The 13373-nt window shown below is 50.9% G+C and overlaps 1 protein-coding gene across 1 annotated transcript; it reads right to left on the bottom strand.

The window, feature by feature from the left end:
• Window positions 1-814: 814 nt before the first annotated feature.
• Window positions 815-5914, bottom strand: DPP7 (dipeptidyl peptidase 7). The gene is made up of 13 exons (XM_008544785.2): window positions 4627-5914; window positions 4433-4546; window positions 4211-4350; window positions 3964-4127; window positions 3600-3735; window positions 3445-3526; window positions 3159-3325; window positions 2875-2935; window positions 2394-2512; window positions 2109-2265; window positions 1886-1950; window positions 1382-1452; window positions 815-1258 (listed from the first exon to the last, which is right to left on the bottom strand). Exons 1-13 carry the CDS (start codon window positions 4691-4693, stop codon window positions 1123-1125), a joined length of 1479 nt encoding a protein of 492 aa, XP_008543007.2. The 5' UTR covers window positions 4694-5914; the 3' UTR covers window positions 815-1122.
• Window positions 5915-13373: the final 7459 nt, after the last annotated feature.

Below are 13373 nucleotides of genomic sequence, written 5' to 3'. Positions count from 1 at the left end.
AAGGGTGCTTTTCTGGAGAGAAGACAGAAACCTGGGGCTCGGCAGGGGTCCCCTGCCTCCAGGACCGGATGACCTCGTAGGACAGGCTCAGTTCTTCCCTCTGTGTTAAGCATGAGGGACCCATTTCCCTCTTCATTTCTAGATCCTTCTTCCCTCAGAAGCCAGAGTGTCCCCGACTGCTGGGCATGGCTCTGTAGGGGTCTAGGCTCCCAACGTTGGGCAGGGCCTTGGTTCTCGTTCCCTGCTCCTGGTGACACTCAGGTGTCTCAGTGGCAGCCCCTCACATTCCCACAGCCCCCCACCTGTGCTTTCCTCCTCGACTTACCAAGCCCGGCTCACAAGCCGTATGTTCTGTGCCTGGAAAGATGTACAGGGCCTGTTTCTGAAGTGGCCTCTCATCCCAGCCCTCACAGTTGCCAGCTGCCTGCCCTGCAGAGAGCCCCCCACCACTGGAGGGCGTGTCGTCCTCCCCGCTGGCCCTCTAAGCCTCAGTGGTAGCTGTGCAGCAGGACTGGGGACAGCAAGCATGTGCACTCAGACACCTGGCTGCCAGGTGGGTCCTGAGGCAGCTGAGAAAGGCAGGTTCTCCACCCCACGCCCCAGGCCTGGCCCCAAGCAGATGGACTTGGAGGGGGTGGAGGTGCAGAGCCACGTTCCCTCAGTGGGGCTGCCTGGATGGATGCTCAGGGCAGTGGCATTGGTGATGTTGAAGGGAATCACTTGGCTACCTCTTGTCTTTGGTGTTGCGGATCAACTGGCCATGGGAAAGGTCGACTCCCTTCTCCCCGTCACCCCAAAACGGCAAACAACAGCGTTGAGGATTCTGTTTTATTGAATGTGTGGCTGATTTTAGGAAGTCATGCACCATGGCTTCACCGCATTGGGCTCCCTCCTCCCAGGCAAACCACAGACAGGACATGATGCAATTGGCCAGGCTTCCAGCCGTTTGTTCAGCCCCTCCCTTGGGTAAGACCACCCCCCCGCCCCCAGCCCCGCCAGCCTGGGCTGAGCTCTGGGCTTAGGAGTTCCAGGTTTGGGAAGATGGACTGCAGGTCATCCCCGGAATCTCTCCTGAGATGCTACCCTGTGGGTCCTCTCTGGTCCTAGCTGGGGGAGCGCCCCTCAGGCTCTGCGTCCCCCACGCTTTGCCAGCTGCAGCCACTGCTGACGTCTGGCTGCCTTGACCCACTCACTGATGAGGGTGGCCTCAAGCTTGCGTGCTTCCAGGACGGACACAGGGTCTTCTGGGTGGGATGCTCTGAGGAGCAGGCGTGGGGACACTCAGCTGGGCAGGCAGACCCCACCCTCCTGCCACCCCCAGCCCATATCCAGCTGTCGGCACAGGCCAGGCGCAGTGCCACCTCCTAGGTCAGGACTGCACCTGAGGTCTAGGTGGTGGGCTCCCCCCTGGATGGTGATGGCGAGGACTGACGCACTCAGGTTACTCCGGATCTGTCGTCAAGGGAGCCTCCTGTCAGGTGTGCAATGTGTGCTCCGCCACAATCAGCCCCATCTCAGCCCTCCCCACGCAGCCTGCTTGTGGAGTGCAGCTAAAGCAGTAACTTGAGGTGGCTGCATAGGCTCCAATGATCCCATTAAAAGGAGAGGTGAAGATTAATGAGCCGGATGTCAGTTCATGTTAAGAAGTTGGAAAAGAACCAAAAAGGGGAGGAGCAAATAATGAAGATTGGAGCAAAAATGAAGGAAGTACAGAACTGAGATGTGGATATTGGCAAAGGTGACATCAGTTCTCGAGAAGATTCTAGCAAGCCCAGAAGGAAAACCCTGCACAGGTCTGCTATTAAAAACTAACAAGGCCACCAACAGGTCAGCAAGGAGTACTGGGACCCACGTGGGGGCAGTGGCTCCCCAGGGCATGACTCACCCCTCCGCCTGCCCAGGGGTCCAGGTCACCATTGGAGAAGATGATGTTGCTGGCAGCTTTGAGGTCTGAAAGGGACAGAGCAAGCAGTGGTGGGGACCGGGGACCTCAGATCCCTGAGCTGTGGGGCAGATCACACCCCAGCTTTGCCCCTGGGAGTGAGGGATCAGAGCCAGCTCAGTGCAGAGGGAAGGGTGCTGCCCCCCACCCCTGCCTTGAGCCTTACCACCCCCCCCAAAGCTGGTCTGCAGCCAGTCCCGCCGGGGCCACACGCCCCATGTGTCCAGGCAATACTGCTGGCGGAGGGCCTCGGTGAATGGCAGGTCAGGGAAGATGTCTGTCACATTGTTGCTGGAAAATGTCAGGTTGATCTCGGTGCAGGCCTGCAGGATGCCCCACACGATGGTCAGGCTGGTGGGGTGGGGTACCTCATTCGGCACCCCCATCCCTGGCAGTCCCAGGCCCTCACCAACCCCATACCTTCAGTCCCAGGCCCCCAGCAGCCCCATACCTGGTAGTCCCAGGCCTTGGCATCAGGGCCTAAGCCACAGCCTGTGGGGTCCGCACAGGCCTGGTACTGTAGGTAGATGTCATAGCATGGCTCTGTCCCTGAGGAGTTGTACACTAACCCTGGATGAGAGAAGGATGGGGCCGGGTGCCTGGACACTCTCCCTGCCCCCTCAGAGAGGTTCTGTGTGCCTAGCAAGCAGCGAGGTCCCTAGTGTCTGTGCTATCAGCTCCTGCCCTGGCTGCTGAGGGTGGCCCACCCCTTCCAGCAGGGCCTCCCCACTGGCCCTCCCAGAGGGCCCTTGGAGCAGCACCCCCCAGGCTGGGCCAGGAGTCGGGGTGGCCACTTCCTTCTGCAGGGACTGTGGGGGCATCTCTGCTCCCTGCCCCACAGGGCCCTCACTGGGCCTGGCTGCTACCCACCTGCCCACACCAATGTTAGGTCCCACACTGGGCGGCATCCCAGGCCTGAGGGACAGACGCACCTGCCAGTGCTCGGAGCCCCCTGATCCTCTGACTCTCACTCAGCAGCTGGGCGCAGCCGACCTGAGGGTGCGAGCAGAGCGCTCAGCAGAAGACCCCCACTTGCAGCCTGCAGTCCCCCTCTTTGGTTCACCCTTCCCTGGTCCCAGGCTGCAGAGTGGGTGGGACGCCCTCGGGGCTGGCTGGCACTGACCACTCCAGGGCAGCTGGCCCGTCCCTGTGCATGGGGCACTACCCTCCCCAACTCCACCCCACCTCCCCCTGCGCTGGAAGCAGGCCTCCTCGCCTTGATGGGGTTGGCAGGGAGGTGCCCTATGAAGTCGGTGGGGTATGGGTAGTCCATCATGGCCAGGACAGTGAAGGCATTCCGGGCGAAGCCAAAGAGCTGGGTCAGGTCCTTCGGGCTGGAGAGCAGCTGGCAGGTGCCGAACTCCTGGCTGACTGTGTCGTAGGCTGCCAGGTGGGGCGGGACAAGGGCCTTTGGAGGCTGCTGGCATGTGTCGGGTGGGGGTCGGGGGTAGGGTGGTGTGGGGGGCGAGGGGTGATTGGCAGGTGGGGTGCAGCCCTCTCACCTCCCTGTAGGAACAAGTCCTTGATCTGCCGGAAGGCGTCCCGCACACCCTGGGCACACTTGGAGCTTTGGCTCTCAAAGTCCTGGAGAAAGGAATGGCGGTGGCTGCAGCTGTGCCGCACCCTGGGCCTGCCCGGGCCCGGAGCCCTGACTCACCGCCGAGACGTCCTGGAAGAACTGGTAAGAGTTGCAGAGACCTGCCACAGCCAGGACGGGCGCACTGGCCGCCAGTGCACCCGCCACGAGGTGGGGGTACTTCATCCTCATGTAGGCGCTGAGCATCCCCCCGTAGCTGGGTGGAGGTGCAGGGTCAGGGCCGAGGCCCTACCACTGCAGCGCCCCCTTGTCCACCTGCCCCAGGGAGTCTCTGGTGGCCTCTCCCAGCTAGGCCTGTGCCCCAACACCTGCATCCCTCCCCAGGGCCCACGGGTGCCCCCAAGAAGGACCCGAGACTTCTAAGACCCACAGAAGTTCTGGTCCTGGGGCCAAGTCGGCATTTGTTCCTTGGAGAGACACCCACCTCCCGCCGAAGGCGATAGCGGGGGCGTCCCAGGCCCCAAGGTCCTGCCGCAGCACCCGGAGCAGCCTGGCGAAGTCGGCCAGCGCCTGCTCCACGGTCAGCAGCTCTGTGTGCCCGCGCTGCGTGGACTGCTTGCCAAACGGAAGTGACTTTCCGTAGTAGCGCTGTGGACAGGTGACGGTGGACACTGACCCTGTGGCCTCCCGCCCAGCTCCCCGGCCCCACAGCCTGCTGCCCAGGAACCCACATGTTCTGCAAAGATGACCAGGGCTGCCTGCTGTGCCGCCAGCTCCAGAATGAACCCCGAGTTGTTGGCAAAGGACCACACGTCCCCCTCATTGCCGGTGTAGAAGAAGATGGGCCCCTCGCCTCTTTTCCAGAACTTCTCTGTTGGGTGGAGGCAGGGAGGGGGTGGAGTGAGACATGGGACAGGTCCCCCAGGGTCCCGGGGTCCCCAGGGTGACCTCACCTGACACCAGGTACCGCTGGAGGAAGGTCTTGTTGCCAAACCTCTCGAAGTTGAAATGGTCCAGGAGCTGCTCAAAGTAGAGCTCCTGAAAGTCGGGATCTGTCACTCTGTGGGCTGGAGGGACACGACGCTCAGTGGTCGGCGGGACACTGGAGGGGGGCTGGTGGGAGGAGGGTCTGTGGGTCCGCACTCACCTCTGGCCTCTAGGCTGCACAGCCCCAGCATCAGCGGCAGGGCCAGGACCCAGGGCTGGGCGCCCATGTCTGCTTTGCCGGCAGTGGCAGGTCACGTGAGCAGTGTCACATGACTGGCGGGACACCCTCACGTGACAGCCTGGGTGAGGCTGTGAGTGAGTGGAGCCAGCTTCTGGGTCCTTCCCTCGGGTTCCTGGCCCCAGTGTGTCACCATGGCGACGGTCGCTAGGGGGACGCGTGACGTGGCAGAGGGTTCAAGGGCCTGGCTGAGGCAAGGACATGTGCCCAGCCCACACCAAGAGCCGTGGAGAGGGAGGGTTGCCCAGGGCAGGTCCGCCCCACGCCTCCCCCCGCTGGTCCTCCAGGCTGGTCCTGATTAGCAACCACACTTGCTCTCTGCCCTGGGGGTGACCCAGGCGGCACATCGCCACCACACACACACCCGGGCGACAAGTGCCTGGCCCGCTGCCAGGCCCCCTTCCAGCCTCAGGGCCACACAGCGATGTCCTGGGCCGGGTCCTCCTGTGGACAGGCCCGCAGGGGAGGGGCAGCTCTCAAGGGCAGGGTTGGGAAGTCCACCAACCCCTGAGGCGGGGGGCGGGGGGCTTGGGAAGATGGAGGTGTTGGGAAGAGCGTTCCCTCGTAGAGGATTGGTGTCCCTGAGAAAGGAGCATGGGGCCATCCAAGCGACAGTGCAGGGCCATGGGGCTGCGGCACGGGGCGGGCGGGGGCCTTGGGGCCCAGGCAGGAGTTTGGGGTGTGCTCTGAGGGGTTTGGGCAGCCCAGGAATGAGGCTGCTGAAAGCCCAGGGAGGGAGGAGGAGGTGTCCCGAGGCCTCTGCCGGGAGCTGGGACACCCCCAGCCCCTCAGGCCAGTCCTTTCATGAGGCTCCTCACTGAGACAGGCCTGGCAGGTGCCAGTGCCCAGAAGATGCAAGGGGCCACCTATCCTGTGGTGTCCAGTCCAGGCTCTGGGTGAGGGGCCAGACCAGCAGAGGCAAGCAGCCAGCTCAGCCACACGTGGGGCCACGTCCACCACAGTCCTGCTGGGCATGTGGGCAGTGAGCCAGGCCCAGAGCGGGTGGGGCGGGGAGGCAACTCTGCTCCAGGCTGCAGATGGAAGGGGAGTTGCCCGTCCCCACTCCCAAGACTGTCTCTGGCCAGTGTGAGCGCTGGTCTCTGCCCGGGCACAGTCTGTCCGGTGCTGGGATGGCCCAGGCCGGGGCTGGGGTCCTGGGCTCTCTCTGCAGCCAGGGAACCCATGTCCCCAGACCAGGCTGGGACTGAACAGGGAGGACTGACAGCTTGGGTCAGCCCTTTGCCTGCCCCTCAAGTGTCCCAAGACCATTGCTGTGGCAACCACCATGGTGACAATGATTGTTCACCACGTCATACCACCCCCTGGGTGTGGTCACCCCATGGTCACCCAGTGCCACACCACAATCACCCCAAAGTCCCTATCCCCATCCCCATGTCCTTGTGTCCCTCATGTCCCCCATCCCCCTGTTCCCATCCCCTTGTCCCTGTGTCCCCATGTCCCCATCTGTGTCCCCATTTCCCTGTCCCCATCCCTGTGTCCTCACATCCTCACCCCCATGTCCCTATGTCCCCGTATTCCTATATCCCTGTTCCTGTGTCCCCCTGTCACCATCCCTGTGTCCCTGTGTCCCCATCTGCGTCCCCATCCTCGTATGCCTATATCCCCATGTCCCTGTCCCCATGTCCCTGTGACCCCATGTTCCCACCCAATGTCCCCCTGTCCCCATCCCCGTGTCCTCATGTTCCCACATCCCAATCCCCATGTCCCCATGTTCCCATGTTCCCATCCCCATGTCCCCGTGTCCCCATGTCCTCGTCCCCGTGTCCCCATGTCCCCATCCTCATATCCCTGTGTGCCCAGGTTCCCATCTCCCCATTCCTGTGTCCCCATCCCCACACCCAGGGCTGCCTGTCCTGTGTTGAGTAGAGAGCTGCCCTTGCAGGGCCCTCACAGCCTCCGCACGGTGTGGGCCAGGACACGACACAAGGACGTGCAACTCCTTCTCCCTGGATGGCAGCCCCTCCCCAGGCTACTCCCGCTCCGGTCTCCTCCTCTCTCAGCTCATGTGCCTGACCCCCAGCTCCCCACCATAGACCCACCACGTCCCCCCTCAAACCCTCCAGGCAGCTCCTCTATGCCTGGAGTGGCACTGAGAAGGCCTAGAGAGGTGCATTCTGATTCTCCCTGAGACTGTCCTGCCACAGTCTGGTGGCCCTGAGCATGCAGGTACGTCTGGGGGTCCAGAAGCCCTCTCTCCAACTGCCCAGGGCCAATGACTTTGGGGACAAAGCTGTGGTCTGATCCCACCTCCATGGCCCGCAGATTTGGGGAGCCAGGCCCAATCCCTCACTGCCACCTGCTCTGCCCCTTTCAGACTTGAAGCTGCCAGAAGTGGGGGGTGGGGGTGGGGAACAGAGGTGGTCCCCAAGTCCATTCCGTTGCTCTCAGCTCTGACCCGTGCTGCGCCTACAGTTACAGCCATTTTCATTTATGAGTATTAAATGATACCCTTTTAACCATGTTTAACTTCATTGGTTTAAGTGCATCTGCAAGGCTATGCAGCCATCATCATATATTTCCAAAACTATTTCATCATCCCAAACAGAAACCTCCACCCATTAAACACTCACCCTCCCCTCCCCTCGCCCCTGGCAAGCTCCATTCTGCTGTCTCTATGAGTTTGCCCATTCTGGATACCTCATGTGAGTGCAGTCATACAGAGTTTGTCTTTTTGTGTCTGGCTTGTTTCACTCAGCATAATGTCTTCAAGGAGCATCCATGTCCTAGCATGTGTCAGGATTTCCTTCCTTTTTAAAGGGAATATTCCATTGTATGGATAGACTGCGTTTTGCTTATCCATTCATCCATCGATGGACACTTGGATCGCTTCCATGTTTTAGCTATTGTGAGTAATTCTGCTGTGAACAGGGGTGTAACGTATCTCTTTGAGACTCTGCTTTCAATTCTTTGGGGTCTATCTATACCCAGAAGGGGGATTACTGGATCACATGGTAATTATATATTTCATTTTTTGAAAAACCATCAAATTGTTTTCCATAGTGGCTGCACCATTTTACATTCTAATCAACAATGCATAAAGGTTCCCGTTGCTCCACGTTGTCGCCAGCACTGCTTTTCTGTTTGTTTGACAGCAGCCATCCCACTAGTGTGAGGTGGGATCTCATTGTGGCTTTGATTTGCATTTCCCTGATGATCAGTGATGTCGAGTATCTTTTCATGTGCTTATCGGACGTTTGTGTATCTTCTCTGGGGAAATGTCTATTCAGGTCCTTGACCCATTTTCAAATGATCAAGGAGTGTCCCCAAGTCAGTCCCAGTGCTCTCAGCTCTGACGCATGCTGCACCTGTAGTCATGGCCATGTTCGTTGATGTGTGTGTGAAATTATGCATAATATATAATGTACCATTTTGTGTTGGGTTTTTTTTAGGAAGATTGGCCCTGAGCTAACATCTGTAGCCAATCTTCCTCTTTTTTTCCTGCCCCCAAAGCCCCAGTGCATAGCTGTATATCCTAGTTGTAAGTCATTCTAGTTCTTCTATGTGGGATGCTGCCTCAGCATGGCTTGATAAGCGGTGCCATGTCTGTGCCCAGGATCTGTACTGGCAAACCCTGGGCCACCAAAGCGCAGCACGAACGTAGCCATTCAGCCACAGGCCAGCCCCTATAACGCACTGTTTTAATATCATGAAAGGGGTTTTTATTTTTTGTTGAGGTTTTTTTGTTGAATTTGTGGAGGTTTCTTTTTTTTTTATTGTTGAGCTCTAGGATTTAAAAAAATATATTCTGGATACTAATCCTTGATCAGATTTATAATTTGCATATATTTTCTCCCCTTCTGTGGGTTGCCTTTTAACTGGTACACACGAGTTTTTATTTTGATGATGTCCAATTGGTCTATTTCTTCTTTTCTTGCTTTTGTTTTTGGAGTCTTATCTAAGAATCCATTGTCAAATCCATGGTTATGAAGATTTACCCTTATTTTTTTCCTAACAGTTTTATGGTTTTAGTTCTTATATTTAGGTCATTGATCCATTTTGAGTTAATTTTTGTATACTATACTATATATATGTATACATATATATATGTATAATATAAAATTAATATTTTGTATTTTGGTGTGATGTAGGGGTCCATCTTCATTCTTTGCATGTGGAAATCCAGTTTTCCCAGCACCATCTGTTGAAGACAAAGTTCTTTCCTCCACTGAATAAATTTACCACCCTTGCAAAAGTCAATTTGCCATAAAAGTATGAGTTTATTTCTGGACTCTCACTTCTGTTCCATGGGTCTTATGTCTACCCTTATGCCAGCACCACACTGATTTGAATACTGTGCCTTTGTAGTAAGTTTTGAAATTGGGAAATGTGTGTCCTCCAACTTCATTCTTGTTTTTCAAGATTATTTTGTCTGTAACGGGGCCCCTTGCAATTCCACGGGGATTTGAGGATTGACATTTCCATTTCTGCAAAAATGTGCTGTTGGGATTTTGATGGGGATTGCGTTGAGTCTGTCGCTCACCTTGGGTGGTACTGACATGTTAAATTATGTCCTCCTGCCCATGGACAGAAGATGTCTTTCCGCTTATTTATGTCTTCTTTTCTTTCAGTCGTGTTTTGTAATTTTCAGTGTACAAGTATATCACCTCCTTGGTTAAATTTATTCCTAGTCATTTTATTCTTTTAGATGCCATTTTAAATGAAATTGCTTTCTTAATTTCCTTTTTGGATTGTTCATTGCAGATGCATAGAAACATAACTGATTTTGTTTGTTGATCTAGTACCCTGAAACTTTCCTGAATTTGCTTGTTAGCTCTAGTGGCTTTCTTATGAATTCTTTGGGATTTTCTGTATACAAGACTATATCATCTGCGAATAGAGACAGTTTTACTTCTTTCTTCCCATTTGAATGTCTTTTGTTTCTTTTTCTTGTCTAAGTCCTCTGACTAGAACTCCCAGCACAATATTCAATAGCAGTGGTAAGAGCAGGCATCCTTGTCTTATTCCTGACCTTAGAGGAAAAGCTTTGTCTTTCCCTGTTGAATGTGATGTTAGCTGTGGGTTTTTCATAAATGCTGTTTATCGTGTTCAGGAAGTTCCCTTCTATTCCTAATTTTATGAGTGTGTCTACCATGAAAGGGTGTTGGCTTTTGTCAAATGTCTTTTCTATGTCAATTGAAATGATGATGTGTTTTCCCACTTTGTTCTATTGATGTAGTGTATCACATTGATTGATTTTCTTGTATTGAATCACCCTTGCTTCCCGGGGTAAGTGCCACGTAGTCATGGTGTAAAATCCTTTTAATACACTGTTGGATTTGTCAGTATTTTGCTGAGGGTTTTTGCATCAATATTCATAAGAAATATTGTAGTTTTCTTTTATTGCGATATCTTTATCTGGTTTTGGTAGCAGAGTAATGTTGGCCTCAGAGAATGAATTAGGAAGTGTTACTGCCTCTTCAATTTTCTGAGAGAGTTTGAGAAGATTGGTGTTAATTCTTCTTTAAATGTTTGGTAAAATTCACCAGTGAAGCCATCTGGTCCTTGAGCTTTTCTTTGTTGGGAGTTTTTTTTATTATTATTATTGTATCAGTCTCCTTATTTATTATAGGTCTGTTGAGATTTTCTTTATCTCTTGAGTTAGTTTAGGTAATTCCTGCACTTCTGGGAATTTGTTCATCTTATCAAGATTATCAAATTTGTTGGCATACAATTTTTAATAGTATTCTCTTATAATCCTTATTTCTGTAAGGTCAGTAGTAACGCCCTCATTGTATTTCTGATAATAGTTATTTGTGTCTTCTCCTTTTTTTCTTTGTTAGTTTAGGTAAAGGCTTGTCAATTTTGTGGATATTTTCAAAGGACCAACTTTTGGGTTTATTGTTTTTCTATTCTCTGTTTTTCTTATCTCCATTCTACTCTATAATTTCCTTCCTTCTGCAAGCTTTGGGTTTAATTTGCTCTTCTTTTCCTAGTCCCATAAGGTGTAAGTCTAGGTGTTGATTTGAGATCTTTATTCTTTTTTAATGTAGCTGTTTAAAGCCCTAAATTTACATCTGAGTACAGCCTTTGCTGCACCCTGTAAATCCTGTATGTTGTGCTTTCATTTTCAGTCGTCTCTAAGTATTTTCTAATTTCCCTTCTGATTTCCTCTTTGACCCATTGTTTGAGAGTGTGGTGTTTAATTTCCACATATTTGTGAATTTTCCAGCTTTCCCTCTGATACTAATTTCTAGCTTCATTCCATTGTGGATAGAAGATACTTTGTATTATTTCCATCTTTTAAAATGGGGGCCAGCTCCATGGCCGAGTGGTTGGGTTTGTGCGCTCTGCTTCGGTGGCCCAGGGTTTTGCCAGTTCAGATCCTGCGCACAGACGTGGCACCACTCATCAAGCCATACTGAGGTAGCATCCCACATACCACAACTACAGGGACCCACAGCTAAAAAAAATACGCAACGAGGTACCGGGGGACTTTGGGGAGAAAAAGGAAAAATAAAATCTTTAAAATGTATTGACTTGTTTTGTGGCCTAACATATGGTCTGTCCTGGAGAATGTTCTATGTGCACTTGAGAAGAAGGTATATTCTGCTGTTGCTGGGTGGAGCGTTCTGTATGTCTGTTAGGTCTAGTTAGCTTGTTCTAGTACAGTGGTGTTCAAGTCCTCTATTTCCTTACTGATCTTCTGTCTGGATGTTCTATCCATTGTTGAAGTCTCCAACTATGACTATAGAATTGTCCATTTCTCTCTCCAGTTCTGTCGTTTGCTTCGTGTATTGTGGGACTCTTCTGTTTGGTGCATATATGTTTATCACTGTTATATCTTCTTCATGAATTGATCCTGTTATCAATATATGGTGTCCTTATCTCTTTTTTCCCATGGAAAAACCCTCCTGCTTATTGGTCAAATAAAAATAAAATGATCTGCATGTATCTTTATCTCTTATAACAGTTTTTTATTTAAAGTCTATTTTGTCTGATATTAGCAGAACCACCCATGTTCCCTTTTGGTAGCTATTTGCACGGGATCCTTTTTCCATTCTTTCACTTTCAGTCTATTTGTATCTTGGAAACCAAAGGGAGTGTCTCCAAGGCAGCACATAGTTGGATCATGTTGGGTTGTTTTAATCAGTTCTGCCAATGTCTGATTTTGATTGGAGAATTTGATCCATTTGCATTAAAAAGTAATTACTGGTGAAGAAGGACTTATTTCTGCCATTTTCTCTTTATTTTCTGTACATCTTATGCCTTTTTGTCCCTCATTTCCTCCATGACTACCTTCTTTTTTTCTTCAGTGAAACATTTTGATTCACTTGTCATTTCCTTTGTAGTGTATCTTTTAGAATATTTTCTTTGTGGTTACCGTGAGAATACGTTTAACATCTTAAATTTATAAAAATCTACTTCAAATGGACACCAGCTTTTCTCAATAACATACATAGCCTATGATTCTAAACAGCTCTATCCCATGCCTCATGTGTCGTTGTTGTCACAAATTACATCTTTGTACATTGTGTGCCCAGTAACATAAATTTGTAATTATTTTTTATGCATTTGTCTTTTAAATCCTGTAGGTAATAAAAGGTGGAGTTACAACCAAAATACAAGAACACTGTTTTTTATAACTACCCATGATTTTGCCTTTAGCAGAGGTCTTTATTTCTCCCCATGGCTTTGAGTTACTATCTAGTGTCCTTTCATTTCAATCTGAAGGACTCCCTTTAGCATTTGTGCATGGCAAGTCTGGTGGCAACAGACTCCCTCAGCTGTTGTTTATCTGGGAATGTCTTAAATCCTCCCACATTTTTTGAAGATCAGTTTTGCTAGATACAGAATTCTTGGTTGACAACTTTTTTCATTCATCACTTTAAATATATCATTCCATTGCTTTCTGGCCTGTATAGTGTTTTTGATGAGACACTGGCTGTCACTCTTATTGAAGATCCCTTGTACATGTCAAGTCACTTCTCTCGTGCTGTTTTCAATATTCTGTCTTTCAACAGTTTGATTATTTAAGTGTCTTAGTGTGGGTCACTGAGTTGATCCTACTTGGAGTTCATTAAGCTTCTTAGATTTGTAGATTCCTATCTTTCATCAAATTTGGGAAGTTTTCAACAATATTTTTTCAAATATTCTTTTTGTCCCTTTCTCCCTTGTCTGAGATTCCTATAATGCACATATGGGACCCACTTAGAATGGGATCCCAGAGGCCCCTTGGGCTCTGTTCACTGTTCTTCATTCTTTTTTCTTTCTGCTCCTCATGTTAGATAGTTTCAATATTCCTATCTCCGCACTCTTTCTTCTTCCTGCTCAAATCTGCTATTGAACTCCTCTAAAGAATTTTTCTTCTCAAATATTATACTTTTCAGTATGAGACTTTATTTTGTTCCTTTTAATAATTTCTCTTTATTGCTATTCTCAGCTCATTCATACATTATTTTCCGGATTTACTTTAGTTCCATGTGCATGTTCTCCTTGAGCTCTTTGAGCATATTTAAGACAGTTCTGTTAAAGTCTTACTCTAATAATTCGGAAGTCTGGACTTCTTCAAGGATGGTTTCTGTCAACTAATTTTGTTCCTTTGAGTGGAACATACCTTCCTGCTTTTTTTCCTTGTGATTTTGTTGTTGCTATTGTTGAAAGCTGGTTGTAGTGGTTCCGCTTGTTTTTTGATGTTTCCATGGGGGGAG

The sequence above is a fragment of the Equus przewalskii genome, chromosome 26, assembly GCF_037783145.1.
Source record: "Equus przewalskii isolate Varuska chromosome 26, EquPr2, whole genome shotgun sequence".
NCBI classification, from domain to species: Eukaryota; Metazoa; Chordata; class Mammalia; order Perissodactyla; family Equidae; genus Equus; species Equus przewalskii.
This window is presented reverse-complemented; position numbering and strand designations above follow the sequence as displayed.